This window comes from Rhinoderma darwinii, chromosome 5 (assembly GCF_050947455.1).
Source record: "Rhinoderma darwinii isolate aRhiDar2 chromosome 5, aRhiDar2.hap1, whole genome shotgun sequence".
Taxonomy (NCBI): domain Eukaryota; kingdom Metazoa; phylum Chordata; class Amphibia; order Anura; family Rhinodermatidae; genus Rhinoderma; species Rhinoderma darwinii.
This window is the reverse complement of record NC_134691.1, coordinates 236,783,199-236,807,686: the sequence shown is the minus strand read 5'-3', so window position 1 is coordinate 236,807,686 and position 24,488 is coordinate 236,783,199. Positions and strand designations below refer to the sequence as shown.

Genomic DNA, 24,488 nt, shown 5'->3' with positions numbered 1-24,488 from the left:
CCACATATCTGCGGATTATTTTTTATTTACCCCATTATTATACCCTTTTATTATGCCCTGATGTACTCTGCCCAGCCTACATATGCCCCCACATTATAAACTGAAATGCCAGAGCTACGACCAAGCAAAATCTGCACTCCCTAAGGCCAAATGCCACTACCTCCCTTCTGAGCCCTACAGCGTGCCCAAACAACAGTTTACGTCCACCGATATGGCATCGCCATTCCCGGGAGAACCCGGTTAATATTTTATGAGGTATGTGTGCCACAAACTGGGCACAACATATAGTAGCACTAAAATGGCACATCAGTGGAAAATTGTCATATTCACTTTGCACCATCTGCTGTGAATTATACCTTTCGCGCACCATGACTTAATAGCATATCATGGTGGAGGGGGGTGAAGTATGGAGCATCTCACGCACTGAGCCCGCGCCATACGCTGCGGGTGTCAGCTGTGTATTACAGCTGACACCCGGGACTAACGAACAAAAAAAGCAATCGCGCTGTTACAGGAGCCTGTAAAAATTACAATATACTGCAATACATTAGTATTGCAGTGTATTCTACCAGTGATCTAACGATTTCTGGTTCAAGTCTCCTATGGGGACTAATAAAATGTGTAAAAACAAAAGTAAATAGTTATTAGTGGAAAAAATTGTATAAATATTTAAAGTCCAAAAAAAAACCTTTTCACATTTTTTTCACTAAAGTAATGTAAAAAAAGACACAAAATTGGTATCGCTACGTCCGTAAAAGTCCAAACTATTATAATATACCATTATTTAACTCGCATGGTGAACGCCGTGAAAAATCAAGAATTTCAAACCATCAAAATCGCAGTCTTTTGGTCACCTTGGCTCTACCAAAAACTGTCATAAAAAGTGCTCAAAAAGTTGTATGTACCAAAAAATAGTACCAATAAAAACTACAGCTCGTACCGCAAAAAAATAAGCCCTCACACTGCTCAATCCTTGGAAAAATAAAAAAGTTATGGCTGTCGGAAAGCGGGGAGAAAAAAAGGAAAAAGAAAAAGCAAAACATGGAGCTGTCTGGAAAGGGTTAATTACTTTCTCATGAAAAAACATTTATGACCACATGTGGGGTATAACCGTACTCGGAAGAAATTGCTTTACAAATATTGGGCGGCATTTTCTCCTTTATCCTTTCTGAAATTGAAAAAATTCAACATTTTTGGTGGAAATAATGTTGATGATATTAATTTTCACGGCCTAATTCTAATAAAATCTGCAAAAGACCTGTGGGATCTAAATGCATTAGCGCACTAGGGTCACATGTGGGATATTTCTAAAAACTGCCGAATCTGCGCAATAAGTATTGAGTTGCGTTTCTCGGGTAAAACCTTCTGTGGTACAGAAAAAAATGTATTACAAATGAATTTTGGCAAAAAAATATGAAATTTGTCTTTAATTCCTGCGAAACGCCTAAAGGGTTAAAACACTTTCTGAATAGGTAAAAGCATTTCGGAGTTTTTATCCCCTTAAAGTGACACGTCAGATTTGAAAAATCAGCTTTTTCCTGAAGGCCAAAACAGGCTCAGTCCTGAAGAGGTTAAATATTACTAGTTCATCATTGACTAATTGGTAGGAAGAACAAGCATTGTTTAAAAAAAAATAAAATAAAAAACATTTGTTAGAAGTAGTGGATAAGACTGTTTCAGACACATCGATCTTATGCTGAGGGAGAGAAAGCAGGTCATATGCTTGCTACAGTTGCTAATGCACAGGAAAGTCAAACTTTTATAGCAGCAGAACGAAATGTAGATGCTAATATACGCAGGTCGGCCGCATTTCCCGGACTGAGAACACTGCAGGGAGCTGGGCTCTTATCGTCATAGTTATGTATGACGCTAGAAGTCCCTGCCTCGCTGCGGGAAAACTGTCACGTATTGAAAACATGTTTTCAGTACGGGACAGTAGTTCCGCGGAGAGGCAGGTACTCCTAATGTCGTAACTATGATGCTAGGAGCCCGGCTCCCTGCAGTGTGCTCAGTCCGGGAAATGCGGTCGACCTGCGGACCGTATATCACGGACTGAACACGCTAGTTTGAAACCGGTCTTAAAAACTCCTCTGTGTGTCCGAGATGCAAAATTGATCAAGCTACATTGATACATATTATGTGCCAATGTTCGGGAGTACAGAGATTCTGAACAGAAGTGATAGACTTGGATATTATGTATATCAAGTTTCCATAGACTTTTTAATACCTATGTCTGTATTCTGGGATATGTGGAGTATGTCTCTTGATGAACAACCCCCAACTATGAGAGAATTTATAAATAATGTTAACTGGTTGACTCGTATGGAAAAATATATTTATGTATCCAGAAATGCCAGACACATATTTGAAAACATGGGCCTCTTGGGTAGAAGGACCTGGATTTGCCTCTTCAATGGGTGTTTCAGCTGGGATAGGGTTAGATAACTGATAGGTTTATGTTTTAAATATGGAATTGGAGGCTGTTTTGATCTCACATTGGATACTCCAATACTGTAATATATACGATATGATTTGAAAATGTCCTGTATACTCTTGTTCTTATTGTAATTCATATTAATACTCTGAGCAATTTGTATATGTATGTGACATATGTACTTTGAAGGAGGAGGAAGAGGGAGTTTTGTTTTGTATTGGGGTGTTATATTGTAAAATATTGCAATAAAAAAATTACTTAATTCAAAAATAGGACACTTTTAGTGGCCTTGCCATGTGCCCAGTAAGATAACATACACCAAAATATTTGGTGACCATGCAACCTGAACAAATACAGAAATAAATGAAAAGGCATTCAAAAGTAAAAACATTATTTAAAACCTTTTAGGCAACAAATTTAACCCCTTCCCGCTCCTGGACGTACTATTAGGTCATGGCAGCTGTATCGTTCGCGCTCCATGACCTAATAGTACGTCTCGGGAGTAACGGCCGTTTCGGCCGTCCTCCCGACACATACAGGAGCTGTGACAGCTGCTGTCTCGTACAGCAGCTGTCACAGCTCCTACAGCGGGGACCGATCGCTGTGTCCCCGCTGATTAACCCCTTAAAAGCCGCGTTCTATAGAGATCGCGGCTTTTTAGGGGTTAAGCTGCCATCGCCGGCCTGCTACACCATAGCGGCCGGCGATGGTGACTATGGCAACCGGACACCAAATAATGGCGTCCGGCTATGCCATAGACTGAAGCCTAGTGGGTCCTGACAACGTCAGGACCCACTATGCTTGCTGTCAGCGAGTAGCTGACCGTTCTAATACACTGCACTAAGCATGTAGTGCAGTGTATTAGAATAGCGATCAGGGCCTCCTGCCCTCAAGTCCCCTAGTGGGACAAAGTAATAAAGTAAAAAAAGATGTGTAAAAATAAGAAAATAAAAGTATTAAAAGTAAAAATCCCCCTTTTTACCTTATCAGTCATTTATTATTAATAAAAATATATAAACAAACAAATAAACTATACATAATTGGTATTGCCGCGTCCGTAACGGCCTGAACTACAAAATTATTTTGTTATTTATCCCGCACGGTGAACGCCGTAAAAGAAAATAATAATAAACTGTACCACAATCACAATTGTTTGGTCACTTCACCTCCCAAAAAATGGAATAAAAAGAGATCAAAAAGTCGCATGTACCGAAAAATGGTACTGATCGAAACTGCAGTTCGTTACGCAAAAAATAAGTCCTCGCACGGCTTTATTGATTGAAAAATAAAAAAGTTCTGGTGCTTAGAATAAGGTAACACAAAAAGTGAATGATTTTTTACAAAACGTATTTTATTGTGCAAACGCCATAATACATAAAAAAAACCTGTAAACATCTGGTACCGCCGTAATCGTATCGCCCCGCAGAATAAAGTGAATATGTCATTTATAGCGCACGGTGAACGCTGTAAAAAAAATAGAATAAAAAAACAATAGTAGAATTGCTGTTTTTGTGTCACCACGCCACCTAAAAATAGAATAAAAATTGATCAAAAAGCCGCATGCACCCCAAGAAAACTACAATGGATTCCTCAAGGGGTCTAGTTTCCAAATTTGGGTCACTTTTGGGGGGTTTCCAATGTTTTGGCACCACAAGACCTTTTCAACCGGACATGGTGCCTAATAAAAAGGAGGACTCAAAATCCACTAGGTGCTCCTTTGCTTCGGAGGCCGGTGCTTCAGTCCATTACCGCACTAGGGCCACATGTGGGATATTTCTCAAAACTGCAGAATCTGGGCAATACGTATTAAGTTGAGTTTCTCTGATAAATCCTTTTGTGTTATAAAAAAAATGGTATGAAGAGGATTTTCTGACCAAAAGAAAAATGTAAATTTCACCTCTACTTTCCTCTAAATTTTTGTGAAACACCTAAAGGGTTCATAAACTTTCTAAATGCTTTTGTGAATACTTTGAGGAGTCTAGTTTCTAAAATGGGGTGTTTGATAGGTGTTTCTAATATATGGGCCCCTCAAAGCAACTTCAGAACTGAACTGTAACCTAAAAAAATAAATAAATGAGGCAATACTTCGCTTCTTACATTATGCTGATAATGAGCCGTGCCCACCCCGAGATGACCCCAGTTTTGACCGTTTGTATAAACGGAGACCCCTATTAGACCGTTTCAGTGCCCGGTTTTCCCAAGCATACACCCCTGAGAATTGTATTTCTATTGATGAGTCCCTGGTACATTTTAAAGGGAGGGTTCAATTCTGCGAGTACCTGCCGGGTAAGAGGGCAAGGTATGGCGTGAAGATGTATAAGCTGTGCGAGAGTGCATCAGGGTATACCTACAGGTTTAGGATATATGAAGGAGAGGCCACCCCCAAACAAGACTGCATCCTGGACTACAATAGGTACATGGGAGGGATGGACTTGTGAGATCAAATCCTGAAGCCCTACATCGCCATGCGGTGTGGTATAAGAAGCTGGCCGTGCACATCATACAGATGGCTTTGTACAACGCGTACATGCTATGTCGATGTGCAGGCCAGAGGGGAACTTTCCTGGAATTTCAAGAGGTGATTATCAAGAACCTAATCTTTAGGGACCAAGAAGGGGGGGCACCCAGTACTTCTGGAAGCGGGGCCACACGCATCGTACCAGGGCGGCAACACTTTCCAGGAGAAGTTCCCCAAACTGGCAAGAAGGGAAAAAGTCAAGAGGTGCAAAGTCTGCTATATGAGGGTGGGATAAGGGATGACACAATATATCAATGTGACACGTGTCCCGAATAACCAGAGCTCTGTATGAAAGAGTGTTTTAAAATTTATCATACATCCCTTGGTTTATAATTTACCCCAATTTCACTTACCCTGATGCACTCCGCACAGCTTATCCCCCCTCGTCTTTCCCCTCTGATCCCTGCTGTGTGCCCAGGCAGCTGATAACAGCCACATGTAGGGTATTGCCGTACCCAGGAGAACCCACATTACAGTTTATGGGGTGTAGGTCTCCGGTCAAAATGCTCACTACACCTCTAGATGAATGCCTTAAGGGGTGTAGTTTTTAAAACGGGGTTACTTCTTGCGGGTTTCAACTGTACTGGTACCTCAGGTGCTTCTGCATACATGACTTTGCACTAGAAAATCCCCAGTAGGCCAAATGGTGGTCCTTTCCTTCTGAGCCCTCCCATGGGCCCAAACGGCAGTTTATCACCACAAATGGGGTATTGCGGCACTCAGAACAAATTGCGCAACAGAATGGGGTATTTTGTTTCTTGTGAAAATAAGACATTTTCAGCCAAAACTACATATTATTTGAAAAAAATAATTTTGTTTTCATTCCCAGCCCAATTCAAATAAGTTCTGTGAAAAAACTATGGGGTCAAAATGGTCACAACACCCATAAATGAATTCCTTGAGGGGTGTAGTTTCCAAAATGGGGTCATTTGTGGTTGGTTTCTATTGCTTTGATACCTCTGGGGCTCTGCAAATGCGACATGGCACCCGAGAAACAATCCAGCAAAATCTGGACTCCAAAGAACAAATAGCGCTCCTTTCCTTCTGAGCCCTCCCATGGGCCCAAACGGCAGTTTATCACCACAAATGGGGCATTGCTGCACTCAGGAGAAATTGGGCAACAAAATGGAGTATTTTGTTCCCAGTGAAAATAAGAAATTTTGATAAAAAATTACATCGTATTGGAAAAAATTTCATTTTTTTAATGTCACAGCCCAATTGAAATAGGTGCTGTGAAAAAACCATAAATTAATTCCTTGAGGGGTGTAGTTTCCAAAATGGGGTCACTTCTGGTGGGTTTCCATTGCTTTGATACCTCTGAGGCTCTGCAAATGCGACATGGCACCCGAAAACGAATCCAGCAACATCTGGACTCCAACAAACACATAGCGCTCCTTTCCTTCTGAGCCCTCCCATGGGCCCAAACGGCAGTTTATCACCACAAATGGGGTATTGCCACACTAAGGACAAATTGGGCAACAAAATGGGGTATATTGTTGCCTGTGAAAATAAAAAATTTTGATCACAAATCACATTTTATTGGAAAAAATGACATTTTTTTTCATTTCACAGCCCAATTCAAATACGTGCTGTGAAAAAACTGTGCGGTCAAAATGGTAACCACAACCATAAATGAATCCCTTGAGTGGTGTAGTTTCCAAAATGTGGTCACTTTTCGGGGATTCCTACTGTTTTGGCACCTCAACACCTCTTCAAACCTGGCATTCTGCCTAAAATATATTCTAATAAAAAAGAGGACTCAAAATGCACTAGGTGCTTCTTTGCTTCTGGGGCTTGTGTTTTATTCCACGTGCGCAGTAGAGCCACATGTGGGACATTTCTAAAAACTGCAGAATCTGGACAATACATATTTAGTAGTATTTCTCTGGTAAAACCTTCTGTATTACAGAAAAAAAAATGAATAATATTGAAATTCAGCAAGAAATTTGCAAATTTCACCTCCACTTTGCTTTAATTCCTGTGAAATGCCTGAAGGGTTAAAAAACTTTCTAAATGCTGTTTTGAATACTTTGAGGGGTCTAGTTTTTAAAATGGGGTGTTTTATCAGGGTTTCTAATATATAGGCCCCACAAAGCCACTTCAGAACTCAAGAGGTACCTTAAAAAAAAGGCTTTTGAAATTTTCTTAAAAATATGAGAAATTGCTGTTTATGTTCTAAGCCTTGTAACGTCCAAGAAAAATAAAAGAATGTTCAAAAAACGATGCCAATCTAAAGTAGACATATGAGAAATGTGAACTAGTAACTATTTTGGGTGGTATAACCGTCTGTTTTACAAGCAGATGCATTTCAATTCTGAAAAATGCTATTTTTTCAAAATTTTCTCTACATTTTGCAATTTTTCACCAATAAACACTGAATATATCGACCAAATTTTACCATGAACATGAAGCCCAATGTGTCACGAGAAAACAATCTCAGAATCCCTTGGGTAGGTTTAAGCATTCCGATGTTATTACCACATAAAGTGAAATATGTCAGATTTGAAAAATGGGCTCTGAGCCTTAAAGGAACAGTGTCATCACAAATAATTTTTTTATATGTTAAAGATTTTAGTGCTTTAATAAAAACGTTTATTTTCATTTGTGTGTTTGTGTTTTACTGTTTCTTATTTTTACACTTTTTCTTCCCTATGGGGGCTGCCATTTTTTGTTCCATTTCTGTGTGTGTCGATTAACGACACACACAGACATGGAATACGGCAGCCACAGTCCCATAGGGACTGCGAACGGCTCCCGTCCCATTGACTGCCGTGTACGGCGTCTGTGTGGGAACTGCGCATGCGCCGCTCCCACACAGTCCTATTCGAAATTGGCGCCGTCCGGCGCCATTTTCCTGTGGACCGGAAGTCGCGGCCGGACAGTAATATTACTACTTCCGGTCGCGGCTTCCGGACTTGTGCACATGGAACAGCGGCAGCAAAGGGAGCGGACGGGCCGGAGGGAGCCGCGGCGGCAGGAGCAGGTAAGAGATTTCAATGTATGTTAGTGTTTGTGTGTGTTTACTACTGTATGTAAACCTACTACACTGTGGGTTACCTCAAAAAATGGCGACACACAGTGTAGGAGGTTAAACCTTTCAAACCCCTCGTTTATCCCGGCACTAGCCAGGATAAAGGAGGGGGGGATGCTGAGAGCTCACTAGAGCGAGGGCTTTTAACCCAATGTTGCAATGCTGCAATTTTGGGAACTAGCTCCATCTAGTGACCAAAAATGGGTAGTATTATAAATTAGAAAAAATTTATAATATTTCCTGACTCGCGAAAAAAATAAAAAAAATTTGAACAATGTTTAATCACCCACACACTAAATGTTTAATTTTTTAAAAAAAAACATGTTTTTCTGGCAACACATTCCCTTTAAGGCCAAAACTAGGCTGCGTCCTTAAGGGGTTAAGGAAACTGCATTTTTTTCTTATTTTTTTTTGCATTTGTCAGATTTTGTAAAAAAAAAAAAGTAAACCCTATAGTATATAACACTAAAACAAAGCCCTGTTTTTGCTGAATTTTATTTCCCATTTTGCCTTGGTCATTAAGGCCCAGAATGCATGCAGGAGGGAGGAGTTAAGCGCCAAAATAGGCCAATCATTAACCCCTAGGCGCACCACGACGCAACTGTACGTACTGGTGACCAGTGTCTTAGCGCATCGGGACGTACAGTTACTGCGCAGTTTCCGGTGTACACTGTCGGCGATAGTGTGCCCCGGAAGGCCAGCTGTCCCTAACAGCTGACAGTTCACTGTATGCCGATCAGCGGCTTATTTCTGCTGATTTCGGCAATTAACCCCTTAATTGCAGTGATTGATTGCAATCGCCACATTTTAGGGGTTTCTAGAACATCGGCAGACCTCACATTGAAATCGTGAGCTTTGCAGATGGTTAGCATGGCGACCGGAGCCTATCAGGACCAGCTTCCAAGACGTCACTTCCGTTCGCGATGCATACTGTCGGTGACCGTGTCTGTGACAGTGTGCATCGGGAACTGGGACGTCAGCTGTCCCTGACAGCTGACACTCCACTGTTGCCGACCAGTGGCTCATTGCCGCTGATTTCGGCAATTAACCCATTAAATGCGGAGCTCAATTGCGATCTCCGCATGTAGGGGGTTTGTAGCACATCAGCAGCCCCCATGCAATTGTGGGGGCTGCTGATGCTTGTTATGGCACCCGGGGGCCAGACAACGGCCTCCGGGTCTGCCATGTATGTAAGCCTCTGGCTGGTCCTCGTAGACTAAGGGTATGTGCACACGGTAGCAGGCTTTTACGTCTGAAATGACAGACTGTTTTCAGGAGAAAACAGCTCGTTTCAGCTGTAATTGCTCCTCCTCGCATTTTGCGAGGCTTCTCTGACAGCCGTAAATTTTGAGCTGTGCTTCATTGAGTTCAATGAAGAACGGCTCAAATTACGTCTGAAAGAAGTGCCCTGCACTTCTTTTGACGAGGCTGTATTTTTACGCGTCGTCGTTTGACAGCTGTCAAACGACGACGCGTAAATGACAGGTTGTCTGCACAGTACGTCGGCAAACCTATTCAAATGAATGGGCAGATGTTTGCCGACGTATTGTAGCCTTATTTTCAGACGTAAAACGGAGGCATAATACGCCTCGTTTACGTCTGAAAATAGGTCGTGTGAACCCAGCCTAACTGTCAGAGTAACTGTGACGTCACACTGACAGTTGGAATACATTACACTACCTAGGTAGTGTAATATATTCTAGCAGCAATGAGAGCTGCAGGTAATAAAAAATAAAAAAAAGTGTAAAAAGTACAGAAAAAAGAAACAAAAAGTTAATAAAAATGTTTTACAAAAGTGTAAAAATAAAAGATTTTTTTTCCTATAATAAGTCACTTATTGTAGGAAAAAAATAAAACCGTTAAACAGTACACCTATTTGGTATCACCGCATTCGTAACGACCCAATCTCTAAAACTATAATGTTATTTTTACCGCACGGTGAACGCCGCAAAAAAAACAAACTATATACAAAGCCAGAATCACTATTTTTTTGGTCACCACCCCTCCCAAAATATACAATAAAAAGTGATCAAAAAGTCACAAGTACCCCAAAATAGTACCAATACAAAGCTACAACCCGTCCCGCAAAAAACAAGCCCTTACACCGCTTTTTTGACTGAAAAATAAAAAAGTTACGGCTCTCAGAATATGGTGAAGTGATTTTATTGTGCAAACGCTGCAAAACATAAAAAAAGATATACATATGGTATCGCCGTAATCGTACCGACCCGCAGAATAAAATAAAATTGTCATTTATAGCGCATTATGAATGCCGTAAGAAATAAAGACTTGAAAACGCCAAAATCACTGTTTTTTGGTCACCAAAGCTCTAAATAAAATGTAATAAAAAGTGATCAAAAAGTTGCATGTACCAAAAAATGGTACCAATAAAAACTACAGCTCGTCCTGCCAAAAATAAGCCCTCACACTGCTCAATTCATGGAAAAATAAAAAAGTTATGGCGTTTGGAAGGCGGGGAGTGAAAAACTAAAATAGAAAAGCAAAAAAGGATCAGTCCCGCAAAGGTTAATTAATTTCTATTAAAAAAATAAATTATTACCACATGTGGGGTATTGTCATACTCGGGAGAGATTGCGCTAAAAATTTAGGGCGACTTTTTTTCTTTTTTATCCCCTGTGAAAATGAAAAAAATCAACATTTTAGTGGACAAAAATGTTTATATTCATTTTCACGGCCTAATTCTACTGAATTCTGCAAAAAAACTTGTGTGGTCTAAATGCTCACTATACCCCTAGAAAAATTCATTGAGGGCTGTAGTTTCCCAAATGGGGTCACTTTTGGGGTGTTTCCACTGTTTTGTTCCCTGTATTGCAATCGCGACATGGCACTAAAAACCAATCCAGCAAAATCTGCGCTCCAAAATCCAAATGGCGCTCCCTCCCTTCTGATCCCTGCTGTGTGTCCAAACATCAGTTTATTACCACATATGGGGTATTTCCGTAATCGGGAGAAGATGCTTTACAATTGTTGTCGTGCATTTTTTTCTTTATTCCTTGTAAATATTACAAATTTCTATGTTTATTTAGAAAAAAACTAGATTTTGATTTTCACAGACTAACTCCAATAAATATAGCAAAATACCTGTGGGGTCAAAGTGCTAACTATTGCCCTAGATAAATTCATTGAGGGGTCTAGTTTCCAAAATGGGGTCACTTTTGGGGAGTTTCCACTGTTTTGGCACCACAAGACCTCTTCAAACCTGACATGGTGCCTAAAATATAATCTAAAGATAAGCAGGCCCCAAAATCCTGTAGGTTCTCTTTTGCTTCTGAGGCCGGTGTTTCGGTCCATTAGGGCAGAAGGGCCACATGTGGGATATTCCTAAAAACTGCAGGACCTGGACAATAAATATTGAGTTGCGTTTCTCTGGTAAAACCTTCTGTGTTACAGAATTTTTTTATTACAAATGAATTTCGGCAAAAAATAAAGAAATTTGTAAATTTCCCCTCTACTTTGCTTTATTTCCTGTGAAGCGCCTAAAAGGTAAGAAACTTTCTGAATGCTGTTTTGAATAATTTGAGGGGTGCAGTTTTTAAAATGGGTGATTTATTGGGGGATTCTAATATATAAAGCCCTCAAAACCACTTCAGAACTAAACTGGTACCTGTAAAAACAGCCTTTTGAAATTTTCTAGAAAATGTGAGAAATTGCTGCTAAAGTTCTAAGCCTTGTAATGTCCTAGAAAAATAAAAGGATGTTCAAAAAACTATGCAAATATAAAGTACACATATGGGAAATGGTAACAAGTGGCTATTTTGTGTGGTATTACTATCTGTTTTACAAGCAGATAAATTGAAATTTAGAAAAATGCACATTTTTGCACATTTTCTCTAAATTTTGGTGTTTTTCACGAATAAATATTGAATTTTATCGACCACATTTTTCCACTATCATAAAGTACAATATGTCACAAGAAAACAATCAGAATCGCTTGGATAGGTAAAAGCATTCCCAAGTGGATTCCCAAGTTATTACCACATAAAGTGACACATGTCAGATATGAAAAAATCGGCTGTGCCACGAGGCCAAAACACGCTGCGTCCTGAAGGGGTTAAACGGTTAAATGTGACTGTGTACTAACGTTTTGTTTATGCTGCACATAACAAAATTATGAATTTATTGTCTGCAGGTTTTACTCTTGGAGCCAAAGGTGCAACTGGACCATTTCCCTTTGAATCTGTGCAATGGCTCAATTGTGATGCGTTTATTACAAAGCTGTCTAATCACAAATTATTATACAAGTCTCTACTTGTCCCTCTCCACCATTGTAAGTAGGGGAAATGTGCAAGGAATGGTAGCAGAACTAATATTAATTTGCAGATAAAATTTAGAAAATCATCTATATGAAATTTTAATGTATTGTTCCTTGATAAAGTGTACTTAGTCAGTAGTGATGTGACTTATATACTATATTATAAATGAAGATAGGCTTATAGATTTTATTCTAAAATAGAGATATATTTCAGAAAAAAATAAAGATGCAACATTGACATATTTTTACTTTCTTTAGGCAAAATACGACTATCTAGAATCCTGCCAAATGAAACAATTAGATTTCTAAAAGAAGTGACTGATACAACTCTTCATAAAGATTTTTCAATGATAATGGACTAACTCAGCTGCAAGTGTTTGTTTTTTATACATACAGTATTGTGCAAAAGTTTTAGGCAATTGTGGAAAAATGCTGCAAATTAAGAAATTAGCGGAAAAAATTTTTTTTAATCAATTAACAAAAGTGAATGAAGAGAAATCTAAATCAAATCATTATTTGGTGTGACCACCCTTTGCCATCAAAACAGCATCAATTCTTCTAGGTACACTTGCACACAGTTTTTGAACGAACTCGACAGGAAGGTTGTTACAATCATCTTTGAGAACTAACCATAGGTCTTCTGTGGATGTAGGGTTCCTCAAATCCTTCTGTCGCTTTGTGTAATCCTAGACAGACTGGATAATGTTAAGATCAGTACTCTGTGGGGCCATATCATCACTTCCAGTGCTTCTTGTTATTCTTTATGCTGAAGTTGGTTCTTAATGACATTGGCTGTATTTGTCCTGCTGCAGAATAAATTTGGAGCCAATCGGACGCCTCCCTGATGGTATTGCATGATGAATAAGTATCTGCCTGTATTTCTCAGCATTGAGGACACCGTTAATCCTGACCAAATCCCGAACCCCACATGCTGAATTGCAGCCCCAAACTTGCAAGGAACCTACACCATGCTTCACTGTGGCCTGCACACACTCATTATTGTACCACTCTCCACTGTTGCAGCCAAATATTTAAAATTTTTACTCATCAGTCCAGAGCACTTGCTGCCATTTTTCTGCACCCCAGTACCTATGTTTTCGTACATAGTTGAGTCGCCTGGCCTCGTTTCAAAAGTATGGCTTTTTGGACACAATTCTGCCATGAGGACCACTTCTGGACAGACTTCTCTGAACAGTAGATGGGTGTACCTTGGTCCCACTGGTTTCGGCCAGTTGTGAGCTGATGGCACTGCTGGACATTTTCCGATTTTGAAGGGAAGTATGCGTGATGTCTTTTGATCTGCTGCACAAACTTTAATTGGCCCACTACTGCGCCACTAATGCCCGTTTCTTTGTACTTCTTCATAACAGCTTGAACGGCACATCTTGAAACCCCAGTCTGCTTTGAAATCTTTTCCTAGGAGAGACCTTGCTGATGCAGAATAACTACCTTTTGTCTTGTTGCAGTGCTCAGTCTTGCCATGGTGAACCTGTGACCTAAAACTGTCTTCCACACCCTCACCTTTGTAAGCAGAGCTTGGCTTTTCCTCACCCAGTTTACGCCTCCTACACAACTGTTTCTGTTAGTTAATGATTGTGTTTAAAACTACATATGAAAATGATGACCATTATCACCTGTTTGTTATAATTAATCATACACCTGACGATATTCCTGCAATATCCATGAGTCAAGTGTACCTAGAAGAAGTGATCCTGTTTTGAAGGCAAACACCCAAATATTGATTTGATTTAGATTTCTCTTCCCAGAAGGATTTTTTGGAGCGTATTTGTAAATAAAGTTTATACATTTTTTTGTTTAAATGATCCTCATTGCCGTGTCATTCCTGTTTTTGTCTACAGATTTGTCCTTATTTTATTCCTTCAGGTACAGTATAGGACTATAAGTTCCAAATTCTCTTTATTTAAGCGAATTGATCACCACAGTTACGGTTCCTTATATGAGGGCACCACTAAAGCAAATACATATAATATTTGTTTTAAATGGTAGTATTAGGGATATATTTTCACATATCGATAATCACATATCGATTTTGCCTTCGGTCTGAGGTTTTACCAGTGACATTAGGAGCTTCCCTAGGGCCAAAGTTTGCGAGCAGACGGTTTCTGATGCTCTACCTAGGGGACTCTGGACCTGGGGAAGCTCCTGACATCACTGTCCATATATGGACAGTAATGTCTGGAGCTTTCCCAAGGCCCATGGGCAGAGCACTTCCCATTCTCTACCCAGGTACTTCGGCCCAGGGAAAGCTTATGACATTACTGTCCCTATATGGACAGTAACCTCAGGAGCTTCCCCAGGGCCAAAGTTCGCAGACAGATTGCTCTACCCAGAGACTCCAGCGTTGGAAAGCTCCCAACATCACTGCATATATGGACAGTGATGTCAGGAGCTTCCCGACGTATATATTTAACGCATACCTATAATCTATGCCATACGGTGGCATCAGTCACCCCTAGGTTTCCATGTTAAACATATATTGTGCGGTATACAGTTTTTCCAGGATCCCTCAGGATGGTATAGCGGTCCTAAGCTATTTTATCCTTTTAAGAAAAAAAAAGGTATATTTAATGTATACCAGCCTGACAGATGCCAAAAGGACTCTCTTTTGGCCTCCTTCGGGGCTAATGGAGCCCTATGGACACGTTTATGTTGGGTGCTCTCCTGACGAATGGTAGGAGTATACGTGAAGTGGGCCTAAACCTAAATTATAACCTAAAAAACACAGAAAATATCTATCTCAATACCCATATATTTTCTGAAAGTACACACCTAGCGCATTACAAAATGTCACCTAGTGTTTTAAAATCACCTACATACAAGTTTGTGTTAATGCGAAACATTTAGTAAAAAAAATTAGGTTTGTGGCTAACGGTCAGAACAAAGCAGAGCCTTAGATACCCAAAAGCTACTAAAAATGTAACTTTTACATGTGCAGAGTTCATACATGCCTCTTATGTCTACATGCATATAACCACTAAATCATCAAAACAGAAGAGACCAAAAATCTGGTTTTGAGCAGCACATTTTGAAACGGTGGGTATGCAACATCTGGTCTTAACCTGCAAATTCAATAAAACCATATATTTGACAACTGCTGCCAAACTGTCAGGGATCATTACCACGTATATTGTTTGCAAAAATATTATCCTTACATATGTATGTATATATCAGTATATTACACAAAGAGATTGGATCTATGGAACACAAAGGAGTCTGCATGATGGACACGCCTATGGAGACACCGCCCCTGGAATGCAAGAGGATTGTACAGAAGAACTTACAGCTGAATAGAGCCAATGGGGCTTAAGCACGTCCCACATATCTAGGGAGGAGTTTTGTGTTTCTTTCTTTGTTCAATAAAAAAGTTCAGTTCACTTCCTATTTGACTGAGGGAGGACGTGTACCAACTTGTCTGTCTGGTGTACTTTTTCCATGCATGCATGCTCTGTTTTCAATTTACAGAGATTGTTATTCAGTGTGGAATAACAGGGAGAAGGAAGTTTTGCCCTGACATTTGGCGCAAGCGTAGGGCCGCACTTGAGGGGATTTCGGAATCCGGACAACCGAAAATCACAGGGTGAAACAGACGACCCAGGACTGCCCACTGAAGGAGCCTGATCACCTCCACAATAACACGGTAAGTCAGTTGATTTTATAAATCTTCGTCTTATCTGTGTTAGTGGAAGGTCTTTTGGTAGTCTATAGAACCCTGGTCGGTTGGCTGGATTATCTCAGGCGACAGAGGCGACATCCCCGCTGTGTGGTCACGAACCCGTAAGAAATTAGTCGCGCCCGACTAACCATCCTCTGGGTAATTAGGGACTAGATAGAAAATATAACCTGTCTTATACAGAGGCACGTGGGCACAATACGTGCGATAAGTCGTGGATAGTATTATAACCTGTCTTCTATGCGGGCGCGATAAAATGTGCGATAAGTCGTGGGACAGGTACACGCGGGGTGCAACGCACTGATAAGTCGTGTGATAAGTCGTAGGTAATATGTTGGCCAGACCTCGGTGAATCCGGTCACTAGATGGTTGCAGACCAAAAGGTGTTATATAAATTACGTGTATAATATAGACGGTTAGAATGGATGGTTTACGGTCCATATTCAAATCATCAGGATCACCCGTACCCGGACGATCCTATTCGTATGATTTGATGAAGCGAATGGAAGTTGGAAATAAGAAAGGTATTGTATGTGTTATGTATTAGAAAACACAGGACCAGCCGCCGCCCTGTAATGGCATCCGTACCTCATGTTTAGTGTGTCCTCATTGTGGGCAGCAAAACCCCCCTCACAGGTGAGCAATGTGCTTCCTGTGGGAGAGGCTGCCCCCACCCCCTAATGAGGTCACGCCCGGCCCAATCAAATCAGTATGAAATGATAGCCTTGTTAATTTTCTCATTTCCCTCAGTAACTCATGCAGCAGTGTGTTTTTGTTTATTTTTTCTTTTCTAGATTCCGTCCCAGTGTGCAGGACGCTGTGCACTGGTGAGAAGACGCATCATAATATAGAAATATAATGGTGGTTTCTCTTGGCTCAAATACCCACAAAATCTCTCTCAGACCGGAGCAGGCAAAACTAAATTGGGTATGATCCAACAAATACCCTAAATAACATATAAAGTACAGTGAAGTTTACCGCTCAGACGGCACTGGTAACAATATCATTCAGTATGGACTCTCTCCCAGAAAAATGCAGTGGACAGTCCGCAATCCAATGAGGGTGTGGATGGTAATTCTTATCCTTGTAGTTCCACCAAGCTCCTTATCGTCTCTCTCCACATTCAAAGAACTCCTGGTAGGAAAAGGACCTTATGTCTCTAATAGATGGAAAAAGGAAGACACATAGTGCAACACCCTCTGAAAAAAGATAGCTCCACGCCAAGTTTAATCCATACTCACAGAGGTAACAAGAAATAAAAGCATCAAGGTAAGTAAAAATCTTTAAAATTTCCAGGCGGCACGCCAAACACTCTCGCCCGACCCTGAGGAAGCCGGAAGGGCGAAACCCAGGGTCGGGCGAGAGTGTTTGGCGTGCCACCTAGAAATTTTAAATATTTCTTGTTACCTCTGTGAGTATGGATTAAACTTGGCGTGGAGCAATCTTTTTTCAGAGGATGTTGCACTATGTGTCTTCCTTTTTCCATCTATTAGGCCTCATTTACACGAGCGTGTGCGTTTTGCGCGCGAAAACCATGCTGCGTATTGCGCGCGTTGGCATTGCGTTTGCACTGCATTTACGCGCGTTCATTGTCACATCCACCTGTGTCGTGTTGTGGCAGAGGTAAAAGACCACGGTCATTCCTCAGCCCACGACAGAACAGTGGCTAAGAATTTCAGAGGGATTTCTTAGAGCAAGTGTATTTCCAAATTGCATTGGTGCCCTAGACTGCAAACACATTCGTGTGAAAAAGCCCCGACGCAGTGGCTCGCAATGCTATAACTACAAGCAGTTTTTTTCTATGGTATTGTTGGCCTTGGCGGACAAAAATTATTGTTTCACTATTGTTGACATCGGCTCGTATGGAAGCTCGGCAGATGCCCGCATATTCCGTTCATCAAGAATGGGGAAGCGACTCGTGAATAATCGACTGGCGGTGCCGGAACCTTCCATCCTCCCTGGCTCCAGCGGACCCCCAATCCCGTATGTCATCGTGGCGGATGAGGGGTTTGCCCTGACAAGGCAAGTCATGCAGCCTTTTGCAAGAAGGGGCTTGGATGAACGTCGGCGCATGTTCAATCTCCGCCTAGGCCGAGCTCGTCGATGTGTGGAATGTGCCTTTGGCATTATGTCGAACAGGTGGCGTGTCTTTCTGACGACAATGCAATTGTCCATGCAGAATGTGACACGTGTTATACAAGCGTGTGTCGTTCTGCATAACTTCTGCCGCATTAATGATGCTACCTTTGATGCAGAATATATCCTAACACATGCAGCCACCAGCGACAATGCCCCGGTTATTCCTCTCGGCCGATCTCTCACATCCGGCCTTCGAGTGCGGGATACTTTGGTGGCATATTTCGAGTGCCCATCAGTAGCCGCACCGTGAGGGCGTGATGACCTTTGAAGGGTTGTCTGTTTTTTGGAGGCTACACTACACACGTCACAAGTGGCCAGTGTTTTTTTTTTCAGTTTTTTGGGTTCGTGTTGGGTTAGGGACTCGCAAAACATGAGGACCCTTGACGCGGGTTGCTAGCTTAGATCTGTCGGTGTTTGATCAGGACATTTGACATTTGGGAACATGCTTTTTGGAGATAGAATGATGGTCGGCCAAAAGTTAGGCGAGTCCAATTGCGAGTGAACTTTGGGTGCTGTCATTGGACTCGAAGCACACTAATGTTCTCATCTGTTGCAAACAATGTCAAACCCCGATAGATGAACTAAAACCTCATAACACGTGTGCATGCATTGGGGGCAAAGGCCAGAAGTGTGTGAGGGTATAGACAAAAGAAATGTGGGGCAAAGATTGTGTTGAGGGGTGTCAAATAAAAACAACACGCAATCGAAACAATGAACATCCATGTTTTTTATGTGTTCATATTTCACACTACCGAAACATGGTGTGGACAGTAAGAACCAAAGACATTTTAAGAAAAAGAACACCAACATGGTGTAACAAACATTATAGGACGAGTTGCCATCCCGTACAACAAATTGGCCGGCCTATTTGAGGACACCAACACACTCACAGGTGTTGGTAGTGGTGGCCCGGGGAGGAATACGCGGGCATTTCAGCACCACTATGCTGGAGCTGTGGAGGATGTTCCTCGCCAGCATAGTGGTGCTGATGTTGTCCGTGGTACGTTGGGGCAGGGAAGGGGGGAGCCATAGGGCGCATATAGGGGTGCGGCCGTGCCATCTGGGTGGCTTGATGGTAGGGTGCCGGCAATTGGGGCGTGGTGGCTGGCATGGCAAATCCGCGCCACTGCTCTATGGCCGTGAAGCAGTGCTTTGGATTGTGGGGGGGTGTGGAGGCGTCGATCAAGGTTATGATCGACGCTTGTAGCCGGGCCATGCGATCCATAGGGACCAGGCGGAGTAGGGGAACTATGCCGCGGGCAAAGAAGTCCTGCCCGTCCTCATCCGCGGCTTGGCTCAGAAATTCCAACACCCGGCTATCCAGTTGGACACCGGCGGAGGGCTGTGGAGCACGGCGCCGGCGAGTTGTGGTACGCAGGGGGCGCTCCTCAGCCGGAGAGGCGACTACCCTTGCAGACTGGACAGGGGCGGGGTCCAGGGGTGTCGGCTCCGGGCTAAGGGACATGGGCAGCAGGAGGTTGCGGCTGAGACTCGGCGATGTCCGTGTCCTCAGCTGTGTCCTCCAAATTGTCGGTGGTTCTAGAATGGGAAAACAGCGTTAGAACACAATATAGATCAATACCCACAACAACACGATGGCAAACAGGACATGGGCGAACACGCATTAGACACATGCAAAAGCACAATCTCTTACGTCCGCATCTCCATAATGTCCTTCAAGAACATCAATTGTTTCATATAGATGTAGGGGCGCTTACGCGAGCCCCCATCTCCGCTGCGTCCCTTTTCCCCCATTTCTCGCCTGAATTGGTCACGGCAGCTGCGCCACTGTGTTTTTATATCTTGGACTGTTGGAGGAAAAACAAATATAACGCCATAACAACTCTGCCCTCTCACTAAAATGAGGGGCCCTACCCTGCTAATGACATGGTACACGGTGATGCGCCTGCTACACAAAAGGTCATTGGGCAATTGCGCGGAAGACACATACAGGGCCACAGTTCTTCAATAGGGATGACATTGCATTGCAGAAAAAAACATGGTACTCACCCAACCGACTGCGGTCCCGGGTTCGGCCACTCTCCCATTCCTCTCCAAAAAGCTCCTTTGCAACCTCCTCCCAGGCGTCCTCCTTGACCGTGCGGTCGTGGTACACCACCGCGTGAGTGTCCCAAATAGCCCCATGGCCCTGGACCAGGCTGATGAGGCGCTCAACGTCAAGCCCACGCGGCATGGCAGCAGATCTCTGTGGAGTGTAGTTTCTCTGACACAGGCTTGCCCACTCGAAGAGAAAACGCAAGCACTTCCTGGTTTATGTTTGCTTTGTCCAGCTTTATAAACTCTTTTGCATGGACAGAACAAGTGATGCGTGAAATTCGCGCATGCAACGCAGGAGCATCCGTGTGCCATGCGTGGTTTTCACGCACCCATTGACTTCAATGGGTGCATGATGCGCGAGAAACGCACGATTTTAGAACATGTCGTGAGTTTTACGCAACGAACTCGCGCTGCGCAAAAAACACGGACTGTCTGCACTGTCCCATAGAGTAATATAGGTGCGTACGTCACGCGTGAAAAGTACGCGCGGCACACGCGTGTATATTACGCTCGTGTAAATGAGGCCTTAGAGACATAAGATCCTTTTCCTACCAGGAGTTTTTTGAATATGGAGAGAGACGATAAGGAGCTTGGTGGAACTACAAGGATAAGAATTACCATCCACACCCTCATTGGATTGCGGACTGTCCACTGCATTTTTCTGGGAGAGAGTCCATACTGAATGATATTGGACTGTTACTAGTGCCTTCTGAGCGGTAAACTTCACTGTACTTTATATACATCATAATATAGAGATGGTGGCCGACAGATTGGACACTGTTACAGATTGTGTTTGATGTTTTGAACGTAGACAATTCCTATACAATAGTGTGATGAATGATTGCAGATACGTACGTTGTTTTGCCAGCATTGAAATTGTTAAGAAAGTGAGAACAGAGGCTGTGAGGAGTGAGTGTGTGACCCCCTCCTGTAGAATGCGATGGTGTGGCAGAAGGTAAGACGGCTGACATTTACACTGACTCTAGGTACGCTTTTGGCATCGCCCACGATTATGGGCCCATTGGTAGTAGGAACTTTATTTAATCATCGGGTAAGCCAATTGAGAGAGCAAGAGAAGACAGAACTGATAACAAGGGTGTGTGCGGACAGGTGTCAGTAAATTGGCTTGTCCCTGGATTCAATAATGCCACCGCTAGGTTTGTAGCAGCCGGCATGATGTGCACACGGCATGACATAGGCAAAACAGCAAAGGTACCTGTGAAAAGTGCAGCCCGGCCAGATTACCCGTCCCAGCGACTTAGGAACATACAACTCCACGAGGTAGAAGTGTATGACAATGTGCTCGTATGTGTAGACCTGTTCTCAGGGTGGCCTGAAGCCCGGCCAGTATCTTCCCCACTGCAGACGTGTGTAAGTGACAGGGGAACAATGTTATCCCAAGTATTGAACTGGTGTTTGTACAATGATAAGATGTCAGCATTCTCCAGATGTTGTCCCTAAGTTTGTTTAACAACGATATTCAAAAAGTTTAGTGCGAATATTAAAAACTGAGGTTAAGTTTTATGTAAAGTTCTGGACCAGCCTTAGCATTGGACTATTTGAGGCATCAGTATTATGTTTGTGTAAATGAGAACTTCACGGTGCAAGTAGATTCCCATTTGAAAATATTTTTGTTGTGAAAGGAAAATTTTAGAGCAGAGGATTCTGTGCAGTTTATGTATAGATATATATAAAGAAGTAAAATGAGTTTGCATGTATCACTTCTAGTTACTGCTCAATGTGAACGTTTAATGTAAAGATGTTACTTGTTAATGTTTTTCTTCAAATTAATTATCTGATTAAGATCAATTACTGATTATGTGATGAAAAGCTTGTTCTCTACAGGAAGAGTCCAACTCCGAATGGAGGCGTGAGAACCAAATTCTGACAGAATGTGGACGGATAAAGGAAGGTAAACCGGTACCACCCAAGGCACTCTTGATGGCACTTGCATTGATGGTGTATGACCTCACATATGCCCCAAGACAGCAAGGATCGATTTGGTAAGATCTAATTGGTATGTCCCAGGTTTTACAGCTGTTGCTGCTAAATTCTGTTAGAGCAGTTTGATTTTCCTACAGAACAGTCCTGGCAGACCGGTGCCAACCTTATCATACCCGCCTCCCACAAAGAGAACCGACGTTGAGAGGCCTTCTCAGGTAGAACGAACCAGAGTAGGGGGAAAATTGGTTTGAGACACTTGTCAGATAAACATGTGGAATCTGTGTATATTTCTGTGAATAGGAGATGTTCCAGGTAATCAGCTGAAATCAAGCTACAAATTCTGCTGGAAAGTGTAAACACCAAGTGCAAATACAATGTACCCAGTAATTACACATCTTCTAGGGGCCCTGTCCAGTGGAACAGAGAAGTTTTTCTTACATAAAGGTGTTTGATGTAGTTTAAGGGCCTGACATTGTTATTGTATGTACTTAGAACAACGTTTATAGTGTATGCGGATGATGTTATCACCAGATTAGTATTTATTTTGACAAGGGTTGGGGGTCCCCGGCAAGTGCCAGTAAACATGAACTAAAAGACTTTTAATATGATGAACTCCATCACTGAGATGCGGCAGGCGCAGCCTGAGCCAATACAACGCGTTTATCATGAACTGACGGCAGTGTCACAATTCTAAGCAGCCGTGCAGACAAGTAACTTGCTAGAGGAAGAGGATCGATATGGAGGGTTTGTGGTAGTCACAATAAAACTCCACTAATCCGTCTACGTGGGAACTCACCCCAGGCTCACATCATGAGGTGCTATGTACAGCCCGGTGACGTATACCGAAAGAGACGGTGTCTGACAGATGAGAAGGACCAAACCAAGTCCTGATGACATAAGTAAAGTAAAGACCAAAGACCTGAGTGAATCCGTCAGCAGTATCCAAGTGTTTTAATAAGTAAGTGACCAGGTGGGGGATAATAATAAATCACCCACTGGACACCACTGTGCAGTCTGACTCCACAGAAGACAGGAGAAGAAGAGGACAATGATGTACAGGACTTGTCAATGAACTGATGGGACCCAAAACCTGAGGGTGATAGCATGAGATTGCTGATAGCATTATATTATTAGTTGAGGCCCTATTGTTTATATTGTCTGAGGTTTATAATTATAATGTATGTAAATATGCTGCGGCACAGCAAATTATGATCTGAGGAGTTTTATGTTGAGGTGTGAGGTGAAGGTCACTGGTTGTTGTCACTCATATGTAAGAAGTACATGGCAGCAATGACAGCCCGGAGGTTATGTTACCCGGGTGTCTTTAGGTTTGGGGAAGATGCTGCCCATGACCTGTTATATCTGCAGGGGTAAAAGTCCCATTAGGACAGTAAGTGACAGTGCGACAATTATTACCATTAATAAAAATGTAGACTGGATTAATTATATATATTACAACCAGCAGCGGTTTGTAAATTATACCCGAGATGCTTTACAAGGGTTAGCCGACCAACTAGGGCCTACCTGAACTATGACATTCCAGAATAGAATGGCTCTTGATATGATATTGGCTGAAAAAGGTGGGGTATGCCGAATGATAGGGACAACCTGTTGTACGTATATACCTGACAACACCGGGCCCAAAGGGAAAGTCACAATGGCCATATATAAGTTGGAGAACTTATCTCAGGAGTTGAAAAGGAACTCCGGTATTACCGACCCATGGGACCAGTATTTTTCATGGATTACTGGATGGCAGAAAATATTAGCTCAAATAGGAGTAGTGATAGTGGTCTTTTTAATACTATTCTCTGTCCTTGTGTGCTGTGTTTCCCCTTGTATCAGGAAAATTATGACGAAAGCTGTAGAACAGACTGTGCCCACTATGTTTACACAAATAGACGAGGTGACACCGACTGTCCCTTTAACCCCTTCAGGACTGAGCCTGTTTTGGCCTTCAGGACGAAGCCGATTTTTCAAATCGGACATGTGTCACTTTATGTGGTAATAACTCCGAGATGCTTTTGCCTATCCAAGTGATTCTGAGATTGTTTTCTCGTGACATATTGTACTTTATGTTAGGGAAAAAATTTGGTCGATAAATTCAATATTTATTTGTAAAAAACACCAAGATTTAGAGAAAATTAGCAAAAATTTGCATTTTTCTAAATTTAAATGTATCTACTTGTAAAACAGATAGTAATACCACACTCAGAAGAGAAGGAGCACCATTTGGATTTCTGATTTTGCTGGAATAGTTTTCAGTGCCGTGTCACGTTTGCAATGCACTGGAGGGATGAAAACCGTGGAAACCCCCCAATAGTGACCCCATTTTGGAAACCACACCCCTCAAGGAATTTTTATAGGGGTAAAGTTAGCATTTTGACCCCACAGTTGTTT

General features: G+C 42.2%; 1 protein-coding gene across 2 annotated transcripts in view; it reads left to right on the top strand.

Annotated features, from left to right (window-relative positions):
• Window positions 1-14,079, top strand: part of TERT (telomerase reverse transcriptase) — a 101,300-nt gene extending 87,221 nt beyond the window's left edge. The window contains exons 15-16 of one of the 2 annotated variants that reach the window (XM_075826999.1): window positions 12,134-12,271; window positions 12,515-14,079. In XM_075826999.1, coding sequence (XP_075683114.1) covers window positions 12,134-12,271; window positions 12,515-12,618 — 242 coding nt within the window. In that variant the 3' untranslated portion in view covers window positions 12,619-14,079. Of the gene's footprint in view, window positions 1-12,133; window positions 12,272-12,514 lie in introns of those variants that run through there. The other variant, XM_075827001.1, reaches the window with a different exon arrangement.
• Window positions 14,080-24,488: the final 10,409 nt, after the last annotated feature.